The 20,860-nt window shown below is 53.3% G+C and overlaps 1 protein-coding gene and 1 long non-coding RNA gene across 2 annotated transcripts in view; both read left to right on the top strand.

Annotated features, from left to right (window-relative positions):
* Positions 1 to 18,358, top strand: part of SEC14L5 (SEC14 like lipid binding 5) — a 38,694-nt gene extending 20,336 nt beyond the window's left edge. Inside the window, exons 7-16 of the mRNA XM_032843763.1 lie at positions 1,163 to 1,275; positions 3,311 to 3,500; positions 6,297 to 6,385; positions 6,477 to 6,547; positions 8,038 to 8,209; positions 11,580 to 11,714; positions 12,700 to 12,834; positions 13,364 to 13,591; positions 14,697 to 14,875; positions 16,761 to 18,358. Of these exons, the coding sequence (XP_032699654.1) occupies positions 1,163 to 1,275; positions 3,311 to 3,500; positions 6,297 to 6,385; positions 6,477 to 6,547; positions 8,038 to 8,209; positions 11,580 to 11,714; positions 12,700 to 12,834; positions 13,364 to 13,591; positions 14,697 to 14,875; positions 16,761 to 16,869 (1,421 nt within the window). The 3' untranslated portion in view covers positions 16,870 to 18,358. The remainder of the gene's footprint in view (positions 1 to 1,162; positions 1,276 to 3,310; positions 3,501 to 6,296; positions 6,386 to 6,476; positions 6,548 to 8,037; positions 8,210 to 11,579; positions 11,715 to 12,699; positions 12,835 to 13,363; positions 13,592 to 14,696; positions 14,876 to 16,760) is intronic.
* Positions 18,359 to 18,362: 4 nt separating this feature from the next.
* On the top strand, positions 18,363 to 20,502 carry LOC116858849. The gene is made up of 2 exons (XR_004381025.1): positions 18,363 to 18,750; positions 20,245 to 20,502. It is a non-coding gene; the product is annotated as an uncharacterized LOC116858849 (long non-coding RNA).
* The last annotated feature ends 358 nt before the right edge of the window (positions 20,503 to 20,860 follow it).

Here is a 20,860-nt window from a genome sequence, read left to right as displayed (position 1 = left end):
GTCCAGCAGCAGGGCTGGTGTTCAGGATGGCTGGCGAGAGGCAGAGTCAAGCCCCTTCCACCGGGCCCTGAATCACTGGGCCTTTGTGCTCAGGAGAAAGGGGCCTTCACAGCTGCCCAGAGGCCGGAAGGATGCTGGTATCTCCTGCCTCCCTTGTGCTTTCTCCCTCATCCTCTCCAAGCCCCTTTCTCATCTCCAGCCTCTCTGAGGCTCCCCCACCCCCACACCACCAGTATCTCTCCTGCTTCTGTTTACGCAGATGCCTTTTGACCTCCAGCCTGGACTGTTTTTATGTTAGAGGGAACCATTGGGTCTTACTGCTGCTTGTGCACACATCCCACTTGTTTTCTTATTGCGCACACAGAGAACGGGCTGTGCCCGTGGGGGCTGATCTTGTGGACCGCCTACCTGCTGCTGAGATGCTCGCATGCTAATGTCCGTGCCAGCATCTGCCGCCCCAGCAGTTAGGAGTGGGCACCGGGACCTCAGGTTGGAGCCCAGCCTCTAAATGCCTGAACATGCTGACCCCAAACAGCCCAATCCCACAACTGGACAGGATTGAACACTGGAATGATCTGTGCAACTCCCGGGCTGTACTTTGGGGTCAGGGCTCTTTCTGTGAAAAGCCTCAAACCCACAAGGGGGCCGGGAGGTGGGAAGGCAAAAGGAACTGTACCTACGGACCATCTCTTTTATGATGGGGCACTGCATGCTTTTGTTGCTACTTAACCTCTCTTGACCTCAGTTTTGTCTTCCGTGAAGTGGGGACAGTAGTGCCCCTGCCTCACAGGGGTGCTGGGAGAGCTCCCTGAGATGACGCATGTCTGGAAACAATGAGCACATGTTGTTAATAATCTTCAGAGAGCAGGACAGCTCCGGGAGGTGGGGGGGGTGGGAATTACCTGGATTTCCAAGGGTCAAAGGACACATCACCTGCCACAGTGAGATCCAGGCTGGCCCCACCATGAGTTTTCATAACCATCTTGGAAATGGGTTGGCAAGACCAGAGGGTGTGGAACCCCCGTGGCTGTTCTTTGGTGAAAGGGCCACTGTACCCGACGCTTCTGATCCGAGGTGGCCAGTGAGACGAGGGTTCCAGAAAGAGTAGACAACGTGGAGAAGATTGCCCTCCGGTCCTGAACTCCCCCATCTTCTCCTGCAGGGCACAAGCTGGACGCAGACTCCATTCGAAGGTACCTGGGCCATCTCACGCCTGTGCAGGAGAGCTGCGTGATCCAGCTTCGGCACCGGCTGCAGGAGACCCACAAAGGCAAGGTGGGTGCAATGCTGGGGACGGCCAGAGCCCGTTCAACGGTAGCTACTCACTTCAGGCCCTGGTGGCAGAAGGGTGGGGTAAACAGGCTGATGTCATTAGCAATCCTGGGAACTTCTATTTTACCTTCCTTTTTTTTTTCTAATTTAAATTCAACTTAATCAACGTATACTGTATTATTAGTTTCAGAGGTAGAATTCAGTGATTCATCAGTTGCTTACGACACGCAGTGCTCATTATTTCAGGCCCCCTCCTTAAATGCCCATCCCCAGTTATCCCGTCCCCCCACCCACCTCCCCTATTTGCCTCCTTTTTATTATGTATTGTCTCATCTATAATGCATATAACGCATATTGTCTCATCTATAACGCATATGCTGTGTGCACCGCTGATCACAGGCTTTCTCATCCTCTGCACTGTTGACATTTGAGGCTGGACAGTTCTCTATGGGGTGTACATTGCGGGGTGCTGACCTCACTAAAAAGATAACTTCTTCTCCCCCAGCTGCAACCCCAGACTCTAAGCCCTATCCCATGAATGTCCATCATGCTTGTAGGTCCCAAGCATGGACTTGACCTTCAACTCTGCTGAGTAAGAACGTCCAGCTTGCCCTTCCTTCCTATCCCCTCCCCAGTCTGGGCGGGGCAGACAAGGGAGACAGAGGGGCAGACAAGGGAGTTTACTTTCATGTTGGGCTGTGCTGTAACCTATCTGCCCGTTTTCTCATCTGTAAAGGGGAATAATGCTGGCAGATGCCATCTGGACTGAATTACAAGGGACAAGGCATGTTAAGTGCCCAGAATTGTGTCTGGCTCGGGATGAACACTCAGGCAAGGGGAGATTTCCCTGGGGCTGGCTTTCTCTTGCCTGTTGATATTTGCCCAAGGATAGGAAGGAGAGCTGGCAAGGTCTTCACTTGTCCCCTCGGCCTCTCAGTTAGACTCTCAGTTAGACTTTGGGTTCTGTGTGATAGGAATGCACCTTGATTCAAGGCAAACAATAAGGAGAGGAGTGTTTATTGGCCCATAGAACTGTTGAGCGGGCTGTATTAATTTTCTAGGGCTGCTGAAAGAAAATGCCACAAACTGAGGGGCTCGAAACAACAGAAACGTATTTTCACAGTTCTGGAGGCCAGAAGTCTGAAACCCAGGCGTGGGCAGGGTTGGTTCCTTCTGAAGGCTCTGCGGGAGGATCTGGGCCATGCCTCCTCCCTCCTGGCTTCTGGTGGCTGCTGCTGGTCCTCAGCTTGTAGACACGCCACTGCCATCTCTGTCTCCATCATCGTCCTGTGGACTTCTTACCCCTGTGTGTCCTGTGTCTGTGTCCCAACTCCCTTCCTGGAGTGGGGCCTACCTATGCCAGTGCGACCTCATTTTAGCTAATTATATCAGTATAGACTCGTTCCCAAATAACGTCCCATTCTGAGGTTTTGGGTGGATATGAATTTTGAAGGGACATCACTCAGCCTCGCCCAGGGGGCCATGCAACCTGTTTCGGATGTCCCGAACCAGGGCTCACATGCCTGTTGGGACCGCTGAGCTCTTGTATCTTGTATCTGTATCTTGTTATCTTGTATCTGTTTGCTTCTGTTTCATCCTGGTCAGACTTCCTTCCCCGTTGAGCTTGGAGCTGTGGCTGCCCGTGGCTTGTAGACTCACCTTTTGCCACTGCAGAGAAAGGGGTTCACGACCCATTCTTCTGATTTAAGTTGTCTACGTGCCCTGATCGGTCTGTGCCACCCCTGAGGCCCTGGGAGTGGCGTGCTGATTGGCAACACCAGCTAAAACCAGGATTGGTGCTGGGGAGTGGGGAAGTAAAGCAGCTCCCCAAAAGAAAAGAGGTATGTGGGGAGGGAAGAAAGTCAGGCAGCCAGAACTCGCAGATTTTCCCCTACAGCTCACCCCTAGACTGCGTCATGGTTAAGTGTATCATCCTCTTCCCAGCTACGTATTTTGCAGAGGAGACAGGAGACGCGCTCTCCATAATTTTGTCCATGGGTTAGGGAATACCGTTCTACACCCTTTCTCCTTCTCTCAGATTCCCAAAGATGAACATATCCTCCGGTTCCTGCGGGCCCGTGACTTCCACCTGGACAAGGCCCAGGAGATGCTGTGCCAGTCCTTGAGCTGGAGAAAGCAGCACCAGGTGGATCTCCTCCTCCAGACGTGGCAACCCCCTGCCCTCCTGGAGGAATTCTATGCAGGGGGCTGGCACTACCAGGACATAGGTGCGTCCCTTTACCTCCATAATGCAGAGCGTTGTACACTTTGGTCACTGCCAAAGGTGCTTTAAAGGTCGCGTTTCAGGTTGGCCTCTTATTATTTTTCCTTTTGACTCTTCTGGGTATCTGGAGATGTCCTTGGGGTTCACCCAGCCATGGGGAAAGTAGGGCCGGGCATTTTGGGCTCGAAGCACTGTTTCTCACTCAGGGGCAGCCTTAACCCACCCTTGCTTTTTTTTTTTTTTTTTTTAAGATTTATTTATTTGACAGACAGAGATCACAAGTAGGCAGAGAGGCAGGCAGAGAGAGAGGAGGAAGCAGGCTCCCCGCTGAGCGGAGAGCCCAATGTGGGGCCCGATTCCGGGACCCTGAGATCATGACCTGAGCCGAAGCCAGAGGCTTTAACCCACCGAGCCACCCAGGTGCCCCGCCCCTTGCTTTTGATCTTTGGGACCCCACACGTGATGACTGCATGAGTTTGCATGAGTGCCGGGGCTGCCAAAGCAAATTACCCCACGCCGGGTGGCTTAAGGCCATAGGGATGTATGTTCTCATAGTTCTGGAGGCGGAAGCCCAAACTCAAGGTGTGAGCAGGGCCATGCTCCCTGCAGTGTCTCTAGGGGAGAGTCTCTCCCTGCCTCCTCCCGCTCCTGGGGGCTCCCGGCGTTCCTTGGCTTGTGGTCATGTCACCCCAGTCTCTGCCTGTCTTCACATGGCTGCCCTCTGGCTGTCTCTCTGTGTCCTCTCCTCCTCTTTTTTTTTTTTTTTTTAAAGATTTTTTATTTATTTATTTGACAGACAGAGATCACAAGTAGGCAGAGAGGCAGGCAGAGAGAGAGGGGGAAGCAGGCTCCTTGCCAAGCAGAGAGCCCGATGCGGGACTCGATCCCAGGACCCTGGGATCATGACCTGAGCCGAAGGCAGAGGCTTTAACCCACCGAGCCACCCAGGCGCCCCGCCTCTCCTCCTCTTATAAAGACCCCAGGTCACTGGATTTAGGGGCCACACTGATCTAGCAGGATAGCCTCTGGAGGTCCTTCTCTAATTTCATCTGCAGTCTGTTTGCACATAAGGTCACACTCAGAGTTCTGGGTGCCCGTGAATTTTCAGGTGACACTGCTCAACCACTACAAATAACCTCCCTCAGTTTCTCACCACGCTGCCCTTGATGCCTGTGCCCATTATTCTTTTCAATGCCCTTTAAGTAAAAATTCACATATATTGATTAGGGTGAGTGCTTGATTCTCCTGGAGAACCGGTTGGAGCACTTTATTTTAATATCCAGTCATTCCTTATTATTCATGGATTCCATATTGGCGATTTTGCCTACTCACGCAAATTTATTTGTAACCCCCAAATCAATACTCGGGTGCCTCTGTGGTCAATTAGGACCATGCACAGAGTGGCAAAAAATCAGCTGTCCGACCTGAGTGTCCCCAGGATGTCCTTCTGCCTTTTTGTTTCAGCTCTCATACGGTTAACAAGAGTCCTTTTTTTTTTTTTTTTAAGGTTTTATTTATTTATTTGACAGAGAGAGATCACAGGCAGGCAGAGAGAGGGAGGAGGAAGCAGGCTCCCTGCTGAGCAGAGAGCCCCACACGGGGCTCGATCCCAGGACCCTGAGACTGTGACCTGAGCTAAAGGCAGTGGCTTAACCCACTGAGCCACCCAGGCGCCCCAACAAGAGTCCTTTTTAAAGTCCACTTTGTACTAGCTTTTTTTTTCTTTTGGCAATTTTGTGCCTTGTGTGTGTGTGTGTGATTTTTGCTGTTTAAAGGCAAAGTGCGAAAGTGCTGGCCAGTGTTCCTGAGCACAAGAAGGCTGTGATATGCCTCACAGAGAAAATGTGTGTGTTAGGTAAGCTTCTTCTTCTTTTTTTTTTCTGAAGATATTATTTATTTATTTGACAGAGAGCAAGAGATCACAAGTAGGCAGAGAGGCAGGCAGAGAGAGGAAGGGAAGCAGGCTCCCTGCTGAGCAGAGAGCCAGAGGCGGGGCTCTGGGATCATGACCTGAGCTGTATGTAGGCAGAGGCTTTAACCCACTGAGCCACCCAGGTGCCCCTAGAAAAGCTTCTTAAGGCCTGAGTGTTGTGCCTCTGGCCGTGAGCTCACAATTGGGATGAATCAACAATTTATACCCAATAAGGTGTCCTTAATGAGCATGGCCTCTGAGGCTAGAGGTCCTGAATTCAATAAATTCAGGACAAGGTTATGTATCGATCAGTTAACAAAAATGTAATGTCTCGCAGGGACCTTACCCCATATTATTCCTCAAAGCGATGCTTCATTGTTCCCTAACTCAGTGTTCAAGGTGACTGTAGGAAAGAAACATCACTACCATGAACAACAAGAATCAACTGTATTCGTACACACTTCCTAATTTTTCCTATTCGCTTTGGTTGACAGAAAGCTGAGAGCCAACATTATCCCCTCTCTCCGTATTCCTTCCTAACACGGTTCATCTCTTCTTTTTTAAAAAGCTGTAAAGTAAACGGTTAATTTTAGGAGGGGTTTGCAGAAAAGTTGCTGAGGTCGTGCAGAAAGGTATCCCGTGCCCCTCACCCGGTTTCCTGTGTGATGCAAATCTCTTTGACCCTTGGACACTTTGCCTCTCTGGCCATAACTGGTGTCAACCCCTCTTGGGAGCAGGCAGAACATCCACGAATAAAGGGACAGGAGGGGCCAGGCTGAACCACAGCCTGGCATCGCCTCCTCCAAGGAGAAGTTTGGGTCTTGCCCTCTCCCTACCAGCCCTGAAATAATGTCCCTTCTCTTTGCTTGGCCTCCCTCGCCTACAAAGATGGCCGTCCCCTCTACATCCTGCGCCTGGGCCACATGGACACCAAAGGCTTGATGAAGGCTGTGGGGGAGGAGACGCTGCTGAAACACGTGAGTCGGGGTCCCCACTTTCCGGATCCCAGGGCTGCCCGCAGGTGGAGCAGCCACCAGAACGTTTGCCAGCCTGTTCTCTACTTTCCAGGTTCTTTCTGTCAACGAGGAGGGACAGAAGAGATGTGAAGGGAACACAAAGCAGTTTGGCCGTCCCATCAGGCAAGAACCCCAGCCAGGAGCCAGTTCCCCCGAAATAGTAAAAACAGCCAAGGTTCATGGGGCATAGACGCTGGGCCAGGAAGCATGCTAGGTACTTCACAGAAACATCCTCTCTTCGTTCTCACAACGATCCTGTGAGGCAGGGACTGTTACTGTCCCTGCTCTTTGTGGAGGGGGAAACTGAGACTCAGAGGGGCCATGCTCATCCAAGGTTGTTACGAAATGGGTAAGTGGCAGAGCCGCGATTGGAACCTGTTCCCGTCTGCTTTGGGCTCAAAGACGTGATGCGCTGTGCCCCATCACCCCCTGGATCTTGCTTTGTGAGGCCAGCTCTGCTCCCCCACCAAGTGCCACCTTGACTCTGTCTCCCAGGCAGGGGGACTCGCAGGTGTCACGGCACATCCAGGAACCACCGTCCCTCTCTGACTTCCCCCAACTCAGTTTCCCACCTGAGTACTTACAGTGGCACTGAACCTTTCTGAACAATAGCTTGCGCATCTGTAATGTGGGAGTCATATCACGAGTCCCAGGGTTTCTTTACGTATCATTAAAAACAATGACTGTCGAGGGGTAACACTGGCTCTTCAGCATGTGTTCTCCGTAGTACTTGATTCACCTTGTCCTTCTTACAGCCTGGGGCGTGGGGAGGGGCAGGCTGCACCTGCTGTTGTGGCTTTTTATCCTAACGTAGCCCGATCTTTGGGAAAATTAAGTTCCTTTGTTGTCTGGAGATTTCCTAAGGAGACATATATTGGTTGGGGTGAGAAATCGGTCAGGGTCCTGCTCAGAAGTGGAATTCACCTAAGATGGCTCAGATGACAGGATGTCATGACGGACTCCTTGCAGTGGTGTGGGCTGGATGAAGGGAACAAAGGCAGGATGGAGAGGCTCCTGGGGACTAGCCGCTGTGGTAAAACAGTCATTTCCCTAATGAATTAGTACCAGTGAAATGGAGGCACAGAGAGGTCAAGGAACCTGGCCAAGGCCACACAGCAGGTGGCAGAGCTGGCATCTGAATCCAGGCCATCTGGCTCTGGAGTGTGTGTTCTTAGCAGTCAGCACGTTTTCAACAATTGATAGCAGTAACTGGCTTTTATCGAGTGCTGCTATGGCCTGTCCCTGCAGAGCACTTTTCACATACTATCTCACTTAATCCTAACAACTGCTCCAGATGGGGACCCTTAGTGTCACTGCCACTGTCTTGATGAGGAAGTTGCCCGTGTCACACAGCTCTCGGGGGCAGAGGTAACACTGGAATTCAGGTGTCTAGCCTCAGAGGCCAGGCACTGAACTTCTCACCGCATGGCCTCCCCAGCTGAGGGTCGGGGGTGGTAGCCTCCACGAGACTGTCCTGCCCCTCCACTCCCAGCCCTGCCTTCCTGAGTCTCTCCAACCCTTCCTGTCTGCCAGCCCCCAAGACTCCCTGAGGGTGTCAGGAGCCCTGGGAGGTGGCAGAGCAAGCTGGAGTGAGTGGCCCGTCTCTGTTGTAGCTCCTGGACCTGCCTGGTGGACCTGGAGGGTCTCAACATGCGTCACCTGTGGCGGCCGGGGGTCAAGGCCCTGCTGCGGATGATTGAGGTGGTGGAGGACAATTACCCCGAGACCTTGGGCCGGCTGCTCATCGTGCGAGCCCCTCGCGTCTTCCCGGTGCTCTGGACGCTGGTGAGAGCAGGCGCCCGGGCCAGGCCCCTGCCAGGCCGAGATGGCCGAGATGGCCGAGATGGGGGGGGTGGTCCCTCTGCCTGCTTGTTCCGTGTCATTTCTCCTAAGTCACAGCTTTATTGAGGTAGAACTCATGAACCATAAGGTTCACCCTTTCCAAGTGCTGAATTTGGTGGTTTTTAGTAGATTCACAGAGTTGTGCAACCATCCCACCAGAACATTATCAGCACCCCCAAAAGGAAGCCCCGTAGCCATCAGCAGCCCCACCGCTCCCCACTCCTCAGCTCCCGGCAGCTTTCTGTCTCCATGGATTTGCCCTTTCGTGGTCTGTCCCCTAAGTAGGGTCATACAATATGAGGTCTTTTGCATCTGATTACTCTCACTGAGCATCTCACGGAGTGTGCTGATCCCCCATTCATCCGTGCTGTAGCTCGGATCAGTCCTTCAGTCCTTTTTATGTCTGAATACGACTCCGCCATATGGGTGGACCAGGATTTATGTATCTGTTGTCCTGCTTGTGGACACTGGAGTCGCACTCAGGAGAGCACAGCATCCCTGGGGTTCCTGTGAGTCGGCTCCAAGGAGTGTTGGGATTCTGTGCTGTCGGGACTTTATTTTATTTTAAAAATATTTTATTTATTTATTTATTGCTGTAGGGATTTTTTTTTTTTTTAAGATTTTATTTATTTGACAGAGAGAGAGGGATCACAAGCAGACAGAGAGGCAGGCGGCGGGGGTGGGGGGAAGCAGGTTCCCTGCTGAGCAGAGAGCCTGATGCGGGGCTCAATCCCAGGACCCTGAGATCATGACCTGAGCCGAAGGCAGAGGCTTAACCCACTGAGCCACCCAGGCGCCCCTGCTGTAGGGATTTTAAAACATTTTATCCAAGACCCACAGTAAGAAATATACGTTATGTTATGGCCCAACACACACACACACCCAAAACAGATCTGCAAGTGATGGTTTTACCCTCTTCACTCTTCTATTCCATTCCATTAAAAATAGGCTAGTCACAATGCGCTGATTCCATCTCACCACCATGAGCAGGTTGTCACTGGCACTTGGAAACCACTGGGGCCTTGCTGCTGGTCCACAGGCCCCCTCCGAGGATTCAGCGTCCCAGAAAACCAGAGAACCTCTACTACAAATTGAGGTTCAATCAGACAGACATTCAAGAGTTAAGTGGATTCAGTGCTTCACTAAGCACCTACTATGTGCCAGACACCTTCCAGGCCTTGGGGATTCGGAATAAACAAGCCAGCCTCTGTGTCTCCGCACCACTGTCACTGGGTGGGGAGAGATAAAGCAGATAACCCTGCACGAGCCAATGCTTCATGGTTCCCTGTGACAAGGGCAGGAGGATGGCCAGGGTTCCTGGACAGGCTAAGTCAGGCAGTGGGTGATGCAGAGAGGTAATTTAGATTGGAGAACTGAGGAAGGTCCCTCAGAGGAGGTGACTTGTGGCTGAGACCCTTGGAAGGAGCAAGAGTCATGCAGGGAAGGGTGGGGAGGAAGGATGCGCCAGGCAACCCACACAGCACGGGCCAAGGCCTGGAGGCAGGATTGTGCTTGATGCTTTTGAGAACCTGAAAACCCAGTCTGGAGTGGTTGGAGCAAACAGAAAAAGGGCTGGTGGCCCTGGCAGAGGCTGGAGAAATGCTCAGATACCAGTGCCTGCCAAGTCCAGGCTGTGGTGAAGGTGGGCTTTGTCCTGGGGCACTAGGGAGCCATGGAGGATTGTCAACAGGAGGGGATGTGAGCAGACTTCTGGGGCAGAACATTCTCTGGCTCCTGTGGCTACTTCAAGGCTCTACTGGGGCTGGGCCAGGGAGCAGGAGCTGTGGGAGGGACGGGCAGGACCTGCGCCTAAAGCTTTTTATCTTGAAATATCCTGAGCTTTGTGAAAATGAAGTTCCCTTGCTGTTTGGATACTGGGTGGTGGTGGGAGCCCTTTAGGGTGCTGGCCAGAAGTGGGATTCACCCCAATGGCTTAGTGGGGACGTAACATGAAAGAACTCCTTGCAGAGGTATGGGCAGGATGGAGAGGCCCCACGAGCTAGCCCCTGCAGTGAGCCCTGACCACCCCCGGGGACGGAGGGACAAGCAGAGGGGATGACAAGGTTACTGAACCCCACGAGAGCTGGAACGGAGTGGGGGTGGGGGTGTCCGGGGCACTGAGGTGGGCGGGAGTGGGGGAAGAAGTACCCTGGCCTCTTTCTCTGTTCCCACCCCCCATCTCCTGCCACTGCCCCCCATCCCCGCCCAGTGGCCACACCAGAGGGAAAGTCAATGGAATGGAGCCAAGTTGTCGAGGCCCGCAGGGGACCGCTTCCCAGGATGGAGGCTGAAGGACAGTGAGCACACAGGTGGCATTCCCAGTTCCCTGTCGATCTTCCACCTGTGGCATCCTTGCTGAATTGGCCTGTGCCCCGACAGTACCAAGTCCCTCCTTCCTGCCGCAACTACAGATCTCGTCATGTACCACACCAGCACTGGGTGGGGGGTGCTGTGAGAAACAACCGACTGAGTTCAGTATTGAAATTCTTTCCATCTGGGGTCAACGAAACAGCATCATCCATACTGTGCGGTATTACTCAGCCATAAAAAGAAACGAGGCGGGACCCGGGCTCCAATGTGGATGAACTAGGGAACCATGACGCTGAGTGAGAGAAGCCAGACACGGAAAGCCACGTGTCGTGTGCTTCCATTTCTACGAAGGGTCCAGAACACGCAAATCCACAGAGAGAGAAAGCAGATCAGTGGTTGCCAGGGGCTGGGCAAGGGGCATGGCGAGGGACTGCTGATGTGTATGAATGTGTAAAAGGAATGGGGTTTCCTTTTGGGTTGATGAGAAGTCTTGGAATTGCAGGAAAGTGGTAGTTACACAACATAGTGAAGAAACTAAAAGGAATTGAACTGTTCGCTTTAAAATGGTTAATTCTGGGGTACCTGGCTGGCTCAGATGGAAGAGCGTGTGACGTTGGAGCTCCTGGGTGGCTTAGTTGTTGAGCGTCTGACTTTGGCCTGGGTCATGATCTCGGGGTCCTGAGATCGAGCCGGGTGTCGGGCTCCCTGCTCACGGGGGAGTCTGCTTCTCCTTCTCCCTCTGCCCTGCCCCTGGGTCGTGCACGTGTACTCTTGCTCTCTCTGTCTCAAATAAATAAATAACATCTTAAAAAAAAAAAAAAAGAACAGAAGAGCACGTGATGCTTGATCTCAGGGTCACACGTTCAAGTCCCACACTGGGTGTATTGCTTAAATTAAAATTTAAAAAACCAGTGAAATAAAGTGGTTGATTCTTTGTGACGTGTTGCCTCTCCACGTAACAAACAAACACCCCGTTCATCTTGTCTCCCCTCCCCCACTTCAGATCAGCCCCTTCATCAATGAGAACACCAGGCAGAAGTTTCTCATCTGCAGCGGCAGCAATTACCAGGGCCCCGGAGGCCTTGTGGACTACCTGGATAAAGAAGTGATCCCCGACTTCCTCGGGGGAGAGTGTGTGGTGAGTGTGTGGCCGCAGGCCCTGGGGTGGGGCTGCGGTGGGGCCCCGCCCTTGTGTGTGTGGGTGCCGACACCTGGAGAGGTCACGCTTTCCCTTCTTGGGGGCAGGCCTTGTTTTCCAAAGCTGCCCCCAAGAGAGGTGAGTCTTCTCCCAAGGAGGGACCTTACTTTGGTTTTTTCAAACAAAGTGATCCAGATGGAAGTTTCTGGAAGAACAGAGACCAGGCCATCAAGGGTTTTTCTTGGTATTCCCCATTCAGTATGTTGCTAGGTAGCAGTTTACCTGCTGGCTTTGCGCCCTCTGCTGCCGGGACAGGGGACTCCCAGCCCAGTGGTCTGGACCCCGGAGCTGGTGTACCCAAAGGGATTTATTCCACAGCTCCACGGAGTGGGAAGATCGGCCAACTGCTTGAAGGGGAGGCAGCCACAGACCCCTTCTAGTGCCTCCCCCTGGGGGTGAGGTGACACAGAAAGGGGTGACCCTGGGTCAGGACAGTCTTACCTCATCTGGCTATGGGAAGGCAGGCCCCTCTTCCTTCTCTAACAGAATACCAGACTCCAAATTTACCTGATTTTTGAGTTTAAAAAAGGCATTTCCTAGGAATTCTGCCAAGCTTGCCCATTTTTTCCACTTGTTGAGATACGTATGCATGACTTATGTTTAGCAAATGGGCCTATAAGTCCAGCATGGTAATAAGAGACATGAGCCCAGCGGGGGGATTGATAAACATGGGTTTGTGCCCAGGCTCAGCCACATTCTGCTGTGTGATCTTGGGTAAGTGGTCTGCCCTCTCTGAGCTTCCATTTTCCTCCTCTGTGAATGGGAAGAATAATAGCTCCTACTGCATTGTGGTTCCTGGAGAGTCAATGAGGTCATGGAAGCCCGGTTCCCTACTCACTAAAGGGTCACCGTGACAAGTGCAATTTCAGGGGTCACAGACTTCTTTGAGTCAGCCAGGCCTGCCACCTTTGTCTTTGTCCCCCAGTGTAATGTCCCTGAAGGAGGGCTGGTCCCCAAGTCCCTCTATCTGACGGAGGAGGAGCAGGAGCACACGGACAAGCTGCGGCAGTGGAGAGAGACCTACCAGTCAGCCAGCGTGCTCCGAGGGGCCCCCCATGAGGTGCTGGGACCTGGCCTGGGAGGGCACGCTGGGCTGGGGTGTTGTCTTAGGCCAGGGTCCCCTGAAGCAGAGCCTGAGGCCAGGGTTCTTGTGCCAGCGATGTGTTCAGGATGAGCTCTCAGCAGAAACCTGTAAGGAGAGGTGGGGCAGGGTCGGGGGATGTAAGCACAGGGGCGGTGCACCGAGTCTTGCCCAGCCGGACCCTAGGGGAGCCCTGGGCTGTGCAGAGCACGACAGATGGACAGGCCTTTTGTACTCGGTCAGACTTGGCTGTGGATTACCCACCCCGTGACAGGGTGGGACCTCCTAGCCATTTCAAGACAGAGACAGGTGCATCTCCCCAGAGCAGTTCTTAGACAGTGGAAGCTGGGGGCTTTAGCAGCCCATATTCCCCACAGCCACAGTGGGGACTGGAGACCCAGGTGGGCAGCCCACAGCACTTCCTACAGCTGACCTCCCCATCCCAGCTCCCCACTCCTGGTGGGATTCCAGATGGGACTCTCAGACTCTGCCCCTACCCTCCATGCAGGTTGCGGTGGAGATTCTGGAGGGGGAATCAGTCATCACCTGGGACTTTGACATCCTGAGAGGGGATGTGGTCTTCAGCCTGTACCACAGCAAGCAGATGCCCCAGCCTGGCCGCCAGGAGCCGGGGGCCAGGGCCGGCGGGCAGCTGATGGACAAAGGCTGGGTCCTAGGTGTGGATTACAGCCGTGTCGAAGCCCCTCTTGTCTGCCGGGAAGGGGAGAGCATCCAGGTTTGAACTCCTTTGTTCATTTATTCATTCATCGTACAAGATTGAGTGTTCACTGTGTGCTGGGGTTCTGGCCCTTGACCTCAGCGACTCCATAGGACAGTGAGGGAGAAAGAACTGGGCAGATTGAGGACTTCGGGGACCCCAGGACCCCATTGTCAGAATCCCCCGGGACTCTTGTCAAAGCCTCAGACTGCCAGGCCCCATGTCAGGGGCCTAACTCAGAACCTCTGGGCACTGGGGCACCTGGGTGGCTCAGTTGGTTGGGCGACTGCCTTCGGCTTAGGTCATGATCCTGGAGTCCTGGGATCGAGTCCCACATCGGGCTCCCTGCTCAGTGGGGAGTCTGCTTCTCCCTCTGACCTCTCTCCTCTCATGCTCTCTCTTTCTCTCTCAAATAAATAAATAAAATCTTTAAAAAAAAAAAAAAAAGAACCTCTGGGCATGAGGCCTGGACTCGGCATCCCCTACCCTTTCCCAGTGATTTCTGATGTGTTAGTTTCAGAACCTAGAGCGTTAGAGATGCCCTAACACTGGCAACGGAACTCAGATGTGTCTTGGAACACCAACCACCCTGCCCCGCCGTTACTCACATGCTGCTGGAGGCCAGTGTTTGCAAGTCTTCGACCACCAGCCCCACTCACTCACCCACCCTGCACAAACAGGCTCTGGGGAGCACGGCAGGTCGCACCCAAGGCCCTGTGCAGCAGTCTGTCCTGCACCTCACACAGCAGCACCCCTAGCACCCTATATAGCCCCTCTATAATCTCTGAAGTTATAACAACTAACACCTCCATTCTCACCATCCGGGCCCTCCACTAACCCTAACCAACCTGCCAGCTCCCTGCCCAGATCCCTCCTGGGGCAGCAGAACAAAAGCCCAACAAAATCCAGGTGTTTAACCACCTGCACCTGTTCTCCTTGCAACTGCAGCTCCAACCCCCGGCCTCCACTCCCACCCGATCAGAGGGAGGCTCTCAGCCCCCCAGATAGGGGGATAACGGCGGAGGAGTCAAGGATACGTCAGGAGGCCCTGGATTGGTTTGGCAAGGGGCTCCCGTTCACCCCCACGTGGACCAGAGCCTCAGGGAGGGCTGCTGTGTTTCAGGGCTCCCATGTGACCCGGTGGCCTGGTATCTATTTGCTCCAGTGGCAAATGCACAGCCCCCCTGGGAATGCGGCTTGCAGCCTCCCGGGGGTGGAGGACGTCCTGACGGCCCTGCACAGCCCCGGCCCCAAGTGCAAACTCCTCTACTACTACGAGGTGCTGGCGTCTGAGGACTTCAGGTAGGAGGGGCTGGGCGGGGATCCTGGGCAGGAAGGGCCCCCCCGTCCCCCTGACCCCACTCTCCTCCAGGCCAGGCCCATATCGCTTCTGAGGCTCCTTCCTTCTGGGGTGGGTGACATTGGATTCATTTCTCTCACGTGCCTTTGAGCTTATCCAGGGGCGGCGCCCCAGCATGGGTATTGTTAAAATTCGCCAGTGGTTCAGCACCCGTGTGAGCAGTTGGATCCAACGCTAAGTCTAAATCCTGCTCCAGCTGCAGAACGTCCCCTTCCAATGAAACTCTGGACAGAACCCCAATATACCAGATTGATGGCAGAGGGAAGGGGAGCCCAAAGCCCTCCTCTTTGGACCTCCTCTCACTCCTAGAAACCCATAACACAGGGTCTGGATTGTTCTAGAACATTCTAGAATAGTGTCTCGCAGACATCTCTCCCCAAGTGTTGCTTTCTGAGAGAGTGGTGGCTAAGACCTCCAGCGCTTCCTGGTGACCTCAAGCAAGTCACTTCAGCCGTCTGAGCCTCAGCCTCCCCACCAGTTAAACGGGGGCCGCTGAAACCCCCCGCATCCGGAGTTGTCATCAGGAAGAAGTGGTTGGTGGAAGCCTGCCCTTCCCTGAGGCATACAGAAAGCACTTGATGGCAGAAATGAAGCAGAGGGTGACGAGATGGAGCTGGCAGTTTCTTCACGGCTTTACAGTTTATCTTTTAAAAACAAATGTCATTTTGCTTCCTGCTTCATGACATAGCTCTGTTAGTTTCCTACTTTTTTTTTCTTTTTTTTAAAAAGTAGGCTCCACACCCAGCGTGGAGGCCAACATGAGACTCGAACTCATGACCTTGAGATCCAGACCTGAGCTGAGATTCAGAGTCAGACGCTCCACTGACTGAGCCACCGAGTCCCTCTGTTAGTTTCCTTCTAAAATTAATGCTTTATATTCTTTACCGTGGGGTCAAATCGAGGCTCCAGGAGGGTGTGCATCTGTATCCATATGCCAGGTGCAGGTCCAAGTGCCCTAAGGACACGTGCAGCCCAGTGTGAGAGATACTGGGCCAGTGTCTTTACTCCACAGAGAGCCCCACAGCATGGCAGGGCTGGTGATTTCCTCTTTGGGAAGCAGCTTGTTTTGGGCACTGGGCACCAGCCAGTGCAGGGGACAGACCTCGTAGACACGAGCATCCAGGGCCTGCCGCCTCCAGGAAGGCAGGTGGCAGCTAAAGGGCGGGCCAGATGCTGCTTGCCAGCCTGCCTGGTCTGGTCCGTGTGGGTGAAGCTTGCAGCCCTGACCTTCAGCAGCTTACAGAGAACCAGGTCAAGGGCTAGCTCCTGGCCGTCCTCAGTAGGCAGGCGTTGGGCTGGGCCCTGGGGGACCAGACACACAGGGGCTGCCGTCATGGAGCAGGAGGCCACACAATCACACCTGCATGTAACTATGAACCAGCAGTAGATGCCATACCGATGTTCTAGCCTGGGTCCTTGTCCAAGGTCACACAGCTGGGAGGTGCCGGAGGTCTCAGCACAGTATTTTGTGAGAGCATGGGATGAGGGGCCTGGCCTAGGCTAGAGCTAGGGCTGGGGACTGCCCAGGCCGTGGGGCACCTTCTGGGCCATGCTAGATCCCCAGCTCATGGAAGCTCCTGAATGGTGTGCGGCAGGTGGGGATCTTTGGGGGTGGGGCAGGAAAATGGGCGGAGCCTTGTTTCTCATCACAGCTTCACTTGCTTTTCCCTCTACACTTGCCCTCTGTGCCTGGGGTGGTTACCAGCCTCGTGGAAAGGGCCCTGGGGCCTCATTTGCAGCATCACCAGCTTTTCCACTGCTGTGTGGGGGCCCCAAGCCTGTGTCTCCACCAGAAGGTAATGTGTGTGCGATGCCCTTCTTCCCCAGGGGCTCCATGTCCAGCCTGGAATCCTGCACCAGCGGTTTCTCCCAGCTCAGCGCCACCACTTCCTCCTCATCTGGCCAGTCCCACAGCAGCCCCCTGGTCTCCAGATAGTTGGGACTGAGCCCTGTGGGGCAGCCTGCTTGCCTCCCAGGTCTGTAAGTGTCCATGGGGTCTGGGACCATGTGGGCTGCAGCCCTGGGTCTGGACACTGACTAAGTTGGGGCATCTGGAGCCAATGGCAATGATCCAGCTCACGCATTCTCAAGGATGCAAGGACGGAATGATCTTCTTTGGGCTTCACGTAAGGAAAAGCCAGGGAGTGGGTGGGCCACCTTTGGGTCTGCCTGGTCCGGGAGCTCAGGGATATCATCGGGCTCAGCATCCCCTCTCCATCCCTGGCTCTGCTTTCCCTGGGGGCAGCTTCCTTCTCAGGTGCCCTCCCCATGCAGGGGATCCCACCACCACTAGGGTCCCTCCCTCTCCCCAGCTCAGCTGCAGATGAGAACCTCTGTCTCCCAAAGTTCCATCCAAGCTCCCAGAATGGAGTCTAATCAGCCTGCCTGGGTCCCACACTGGTCCCTGAACCAATCACAGTTGCCAGGGTACCAGAGAATACTGATTGGCCGACAGGGTCCTGTGTCCGATCTGGGCCAGTTACCATACCAAGATGGGGTTTCAGCGATTGGTCTACCTGGACCAATGCCTGTTCCTGACGCCAACCACCTGGTTTGAAAAGCATAAGGAAGTTGCCTCTAGGAATACTGGGGTGCCCCACAGGAAGAGGGAAAGAATGCTGGGTTGGCAGAAATGACTTTCACAACGGACTGCAAAGCAATGCCCTGTGTCCCAAGACATGCGTGCTGAGCAGATATATGAGTTACAGGGTCACTTTCTGTGGGGAGTAGCCCACCTGGGCCTGAAACCCATCTTCCCAGCACTTGGCTAGGAAGGCAGCCTGACCACCACTGACTTGAGGAGGGTGGGGAAGCCCAGACAGGGATGAAGTGTCTCTGGCTGTCTTTAAACTCCTCTAGAGGTCCTTTTCTTTCCTTGGAGCAATTTAATTATGACTTTTTTGGTTGTAAGTCACAGAGACCCACTCAAAAGGGTAACCAGTCATGATCACATTCAGCTGGCCAGTCCAGGAGTCCTTGCTTCAGGTAAGGCTAGATCTAGGATCTCAGCATGGCACCAGGACTCCCCTGTGGGGAGGAGGAGGTTGTGACTTCGTTGTGTCCATCCCAGGGCAAACCTGACCCCTACAACCAGCTTCAATATTGACAGACTTTCCCTGAGTTCTTGCATGAAAAAGTTTTGGGTATCCTTGGGGCTTGAGGACACGTCTCCTTTCCTTTCTGGGGCTTCCAAAAAGGCAACAAGTCAGAGGTTACTAACTGGCAGCCTGCAGACTGATCTGACTTTTGTTTCGCCTATAGAGGGATTTAAAAATTGGGGGCATTTCATACAGAAATCCAACTGTCCAGCTTCCCTTAGGCATTTGGGACTGTTGGCAAAACGGGGCCACTGTTACCATGTAAAGGCAATACAACTTTGCTCCTTGATGGGGCTACCCCAGTCCCTACCCTACCCCTCACTGTGACTGTCACTCACATTATCTGCCTGGGAGGGACCTCACAAATATGGCTGTATCAACAGCTGGGGGGCCAATCTGGGCCCAGATGGCTCAATGGTACTCTTCCCTTGTAGCCTTCCTTACAGTTGGGGGTTATCTCTGGTCAACACCCAGAGTCACTGGGCCTTGCCCAAGGGGTAGGCTTGCAACTGTGGGCTTGATGCTTCCATGCGGTCTCAGCATGATGGAACAAGGAGAGCAAGGACTTCCTTGCCTACCTGCCTCACCCCCAAACCTGGAACAGAGAGAAGGAGCTACCTTCTCAGAGACATCCTTCTCCCTCCAGGGAGGGAGTCTCATCCATCTCTGTTTGCTCCTCAGGTATAGGAACAAAATCCAAAACTGCATCCTGCATCAAGGTGTATGTGCACATGAGGGAGAGTGGTAGGGGGAGATGGGGGATGTTCTCAAAGCTAGTTGCTCCCATGTCACCAGGCATTAATCACTGAGGAATCTGAGATATTTGCACCAGTCTTTAGATGAGTTTCTTGCCTGCCTCTAAAACCCAGGTGTGCCCTAGAAGCATTCTGGGCTAAGCTGCCCTAGCACTCCCCATACATTAATTGTCTAGGACTAGCACCAGGGAAGGATGGAGAAGCCTTTCCTTGACTTGGGGTTATACTTGGCTTGAGAACTGGAACCTGGATCTGCTGTGACCTCTCCAGCCTGGAAAAAAGGGATGAGCCTCAGGCCCTCTCAGTTCTCCCGAGAGCTCATTCTTTCTCCCATGAGAAGGCTCCAGCTCAAACTGGCTTAAGCAAACAAAGGGAATTCCCTGGGTCCTGTAACTGGGATGGCTAAGGGCGTCCTTGTTTCAGGTATGGCTGGATCCAGGAGCGTAGTGTCCTCAGGCTCATATGCTCATTCTCTCAACCTTACCCAGGACTCCTAGCTCTGTATCTCTTTTCAGGCTGGTCTCATCCTCTCCTCTGCCTAGTGGGAAAGGTGTCTGCCAGCAGCCCCAAGTCTACAACCACAGGGTTCACAATCTCTAAGGCTGAGAGAATTCTCTATTTCAAATCCCAAAGAAGCCTCTGCCTGGCCCTGTTTGAGTAAAGTGCTCACTCCTACAGATGTACTGGCCAAGGGGCTGCAGGTCTTGTGATTGCCATTTCCTCCAGAAGCAGCAATGGGTTAGGAGAGAGCAGATCACCCCAGGACAAGGGAAGCTGGGCCACGGAAGCAGCAGACAGCCATGATGCATCTGCTGCAGTCCCCTTCCCTTGCTGGAGGTCTCTGGGGCCCAAGCTGGAGCTTCATCAATCAGTAGGTCTTTCCTACCTTTGGGAGGTGTGAAATTAAAAATCCAAGGGCTGCCAAGTTCCTGGCTTCTGTATTTCCCTAAACCTCAGGGTTGGAAGTTCCTTGGCTTGGTTTCTTTCTCCCTCTTGTTCATTAACCTGTTGTGACCAGGACAGAAACAACACACTAGCAAAAGGATCCTGCCCACGCACTGTGTTTAGGAGCTTGGGTCTTAAAATTTAGACGGGGTGGGGTTCAAACCCCAGCCTTCTTTTCACTAGCTGTGTAACCTCCAGCAGGTGACTTAACCCCCCTGTGCCTCAGTTTCCTCATCTGTAAAATGGGGATGTGCCTACCTCATTCACTGGGTTGTCATGGGACAAGTGAGAGGAGCTGTAGAGTCCGCAAGCCCAGCGCCCAGCACACAGAAAGCACACGATAAACGTCAAAGTTTAGCCTGATGACTTAAGGCATCTCAACCAAACACTCCAGACTCCTTCCGGAGGAGGCCCGCCTGTCACTGTTTCTCCTGGGACAGAAGGCTCGGCACCACGAGCATCAGGAGGAAAGTGGGTGTCGGGATATAATTTCCCTCTTCCTCTCCCGTTTAGCAACTGCTTGCGTTTTCTGAGCAAATCTACTAAATCTGGAAGAGCATCATTCGGAGTGGTATCTTCCCTGACTGGCTAGAGAATGTTCTCTACAGGCTGAAATACGGGGCTTCTGAGAACTCCCCCCCCCGCCCCACCCTGCACTCTGGAATTGCTCCTCCTATAAAATGAATTGTTTGATGAGAATACAATAATTCTGTTCCAAACACTCTATTTCAGCCAATAAAACATGATGTTCCTTGTTTGCCTGATCATTTGCTCCAACCAAAAGCATTAAGCGTTTTCGATTTGGATATACCTCAGTTGTCTACCTCCTAAAACCCTGCGGGTTTCCCTGGGCTTCTTCAGGAGTTACTCTGCTGCTGTTTCTAAGACGCAAAAGCATTTTCAGCAGGGGTGGTATCACCCTCAAGGGGTTGCGAGTTGGTTCTTGGGGGAAAGGGGACGCATACAAAATATAACATTTTTATATATAAAGCACAGACATACAGTAGTAGTTCCCTAGGGCTGCTGTAACGAATTCCCACACACTTGGTTAACCTAAAACAACAGGAACGGATTCCCTCACCGTTCTGGGGGCCGGAAGTCTGAGATGAAGGCGTTTGCAGGTGCCCCT

This window comes from Lontra canadensis, unplaced genomic scaffold, assembly GCF_010015895.1.
Source record: "Lontra canadensis isolate GAN:19392208 unplaced genomic scaffold, GSC_riverotter_1.0 scaffold143, whole genome shotgun sequence".
In the NCBI taxonomy this organism is placed as follows: domain Eukaryota; kingdom Metazoa; phylum Chordata; class Mammalia; order Carnivora; family Mustelidae; genus Lontra; species Lontra canadensis.
This window is presented reverse-complemented; position numbering and strand designations above follow the sequence as displayed.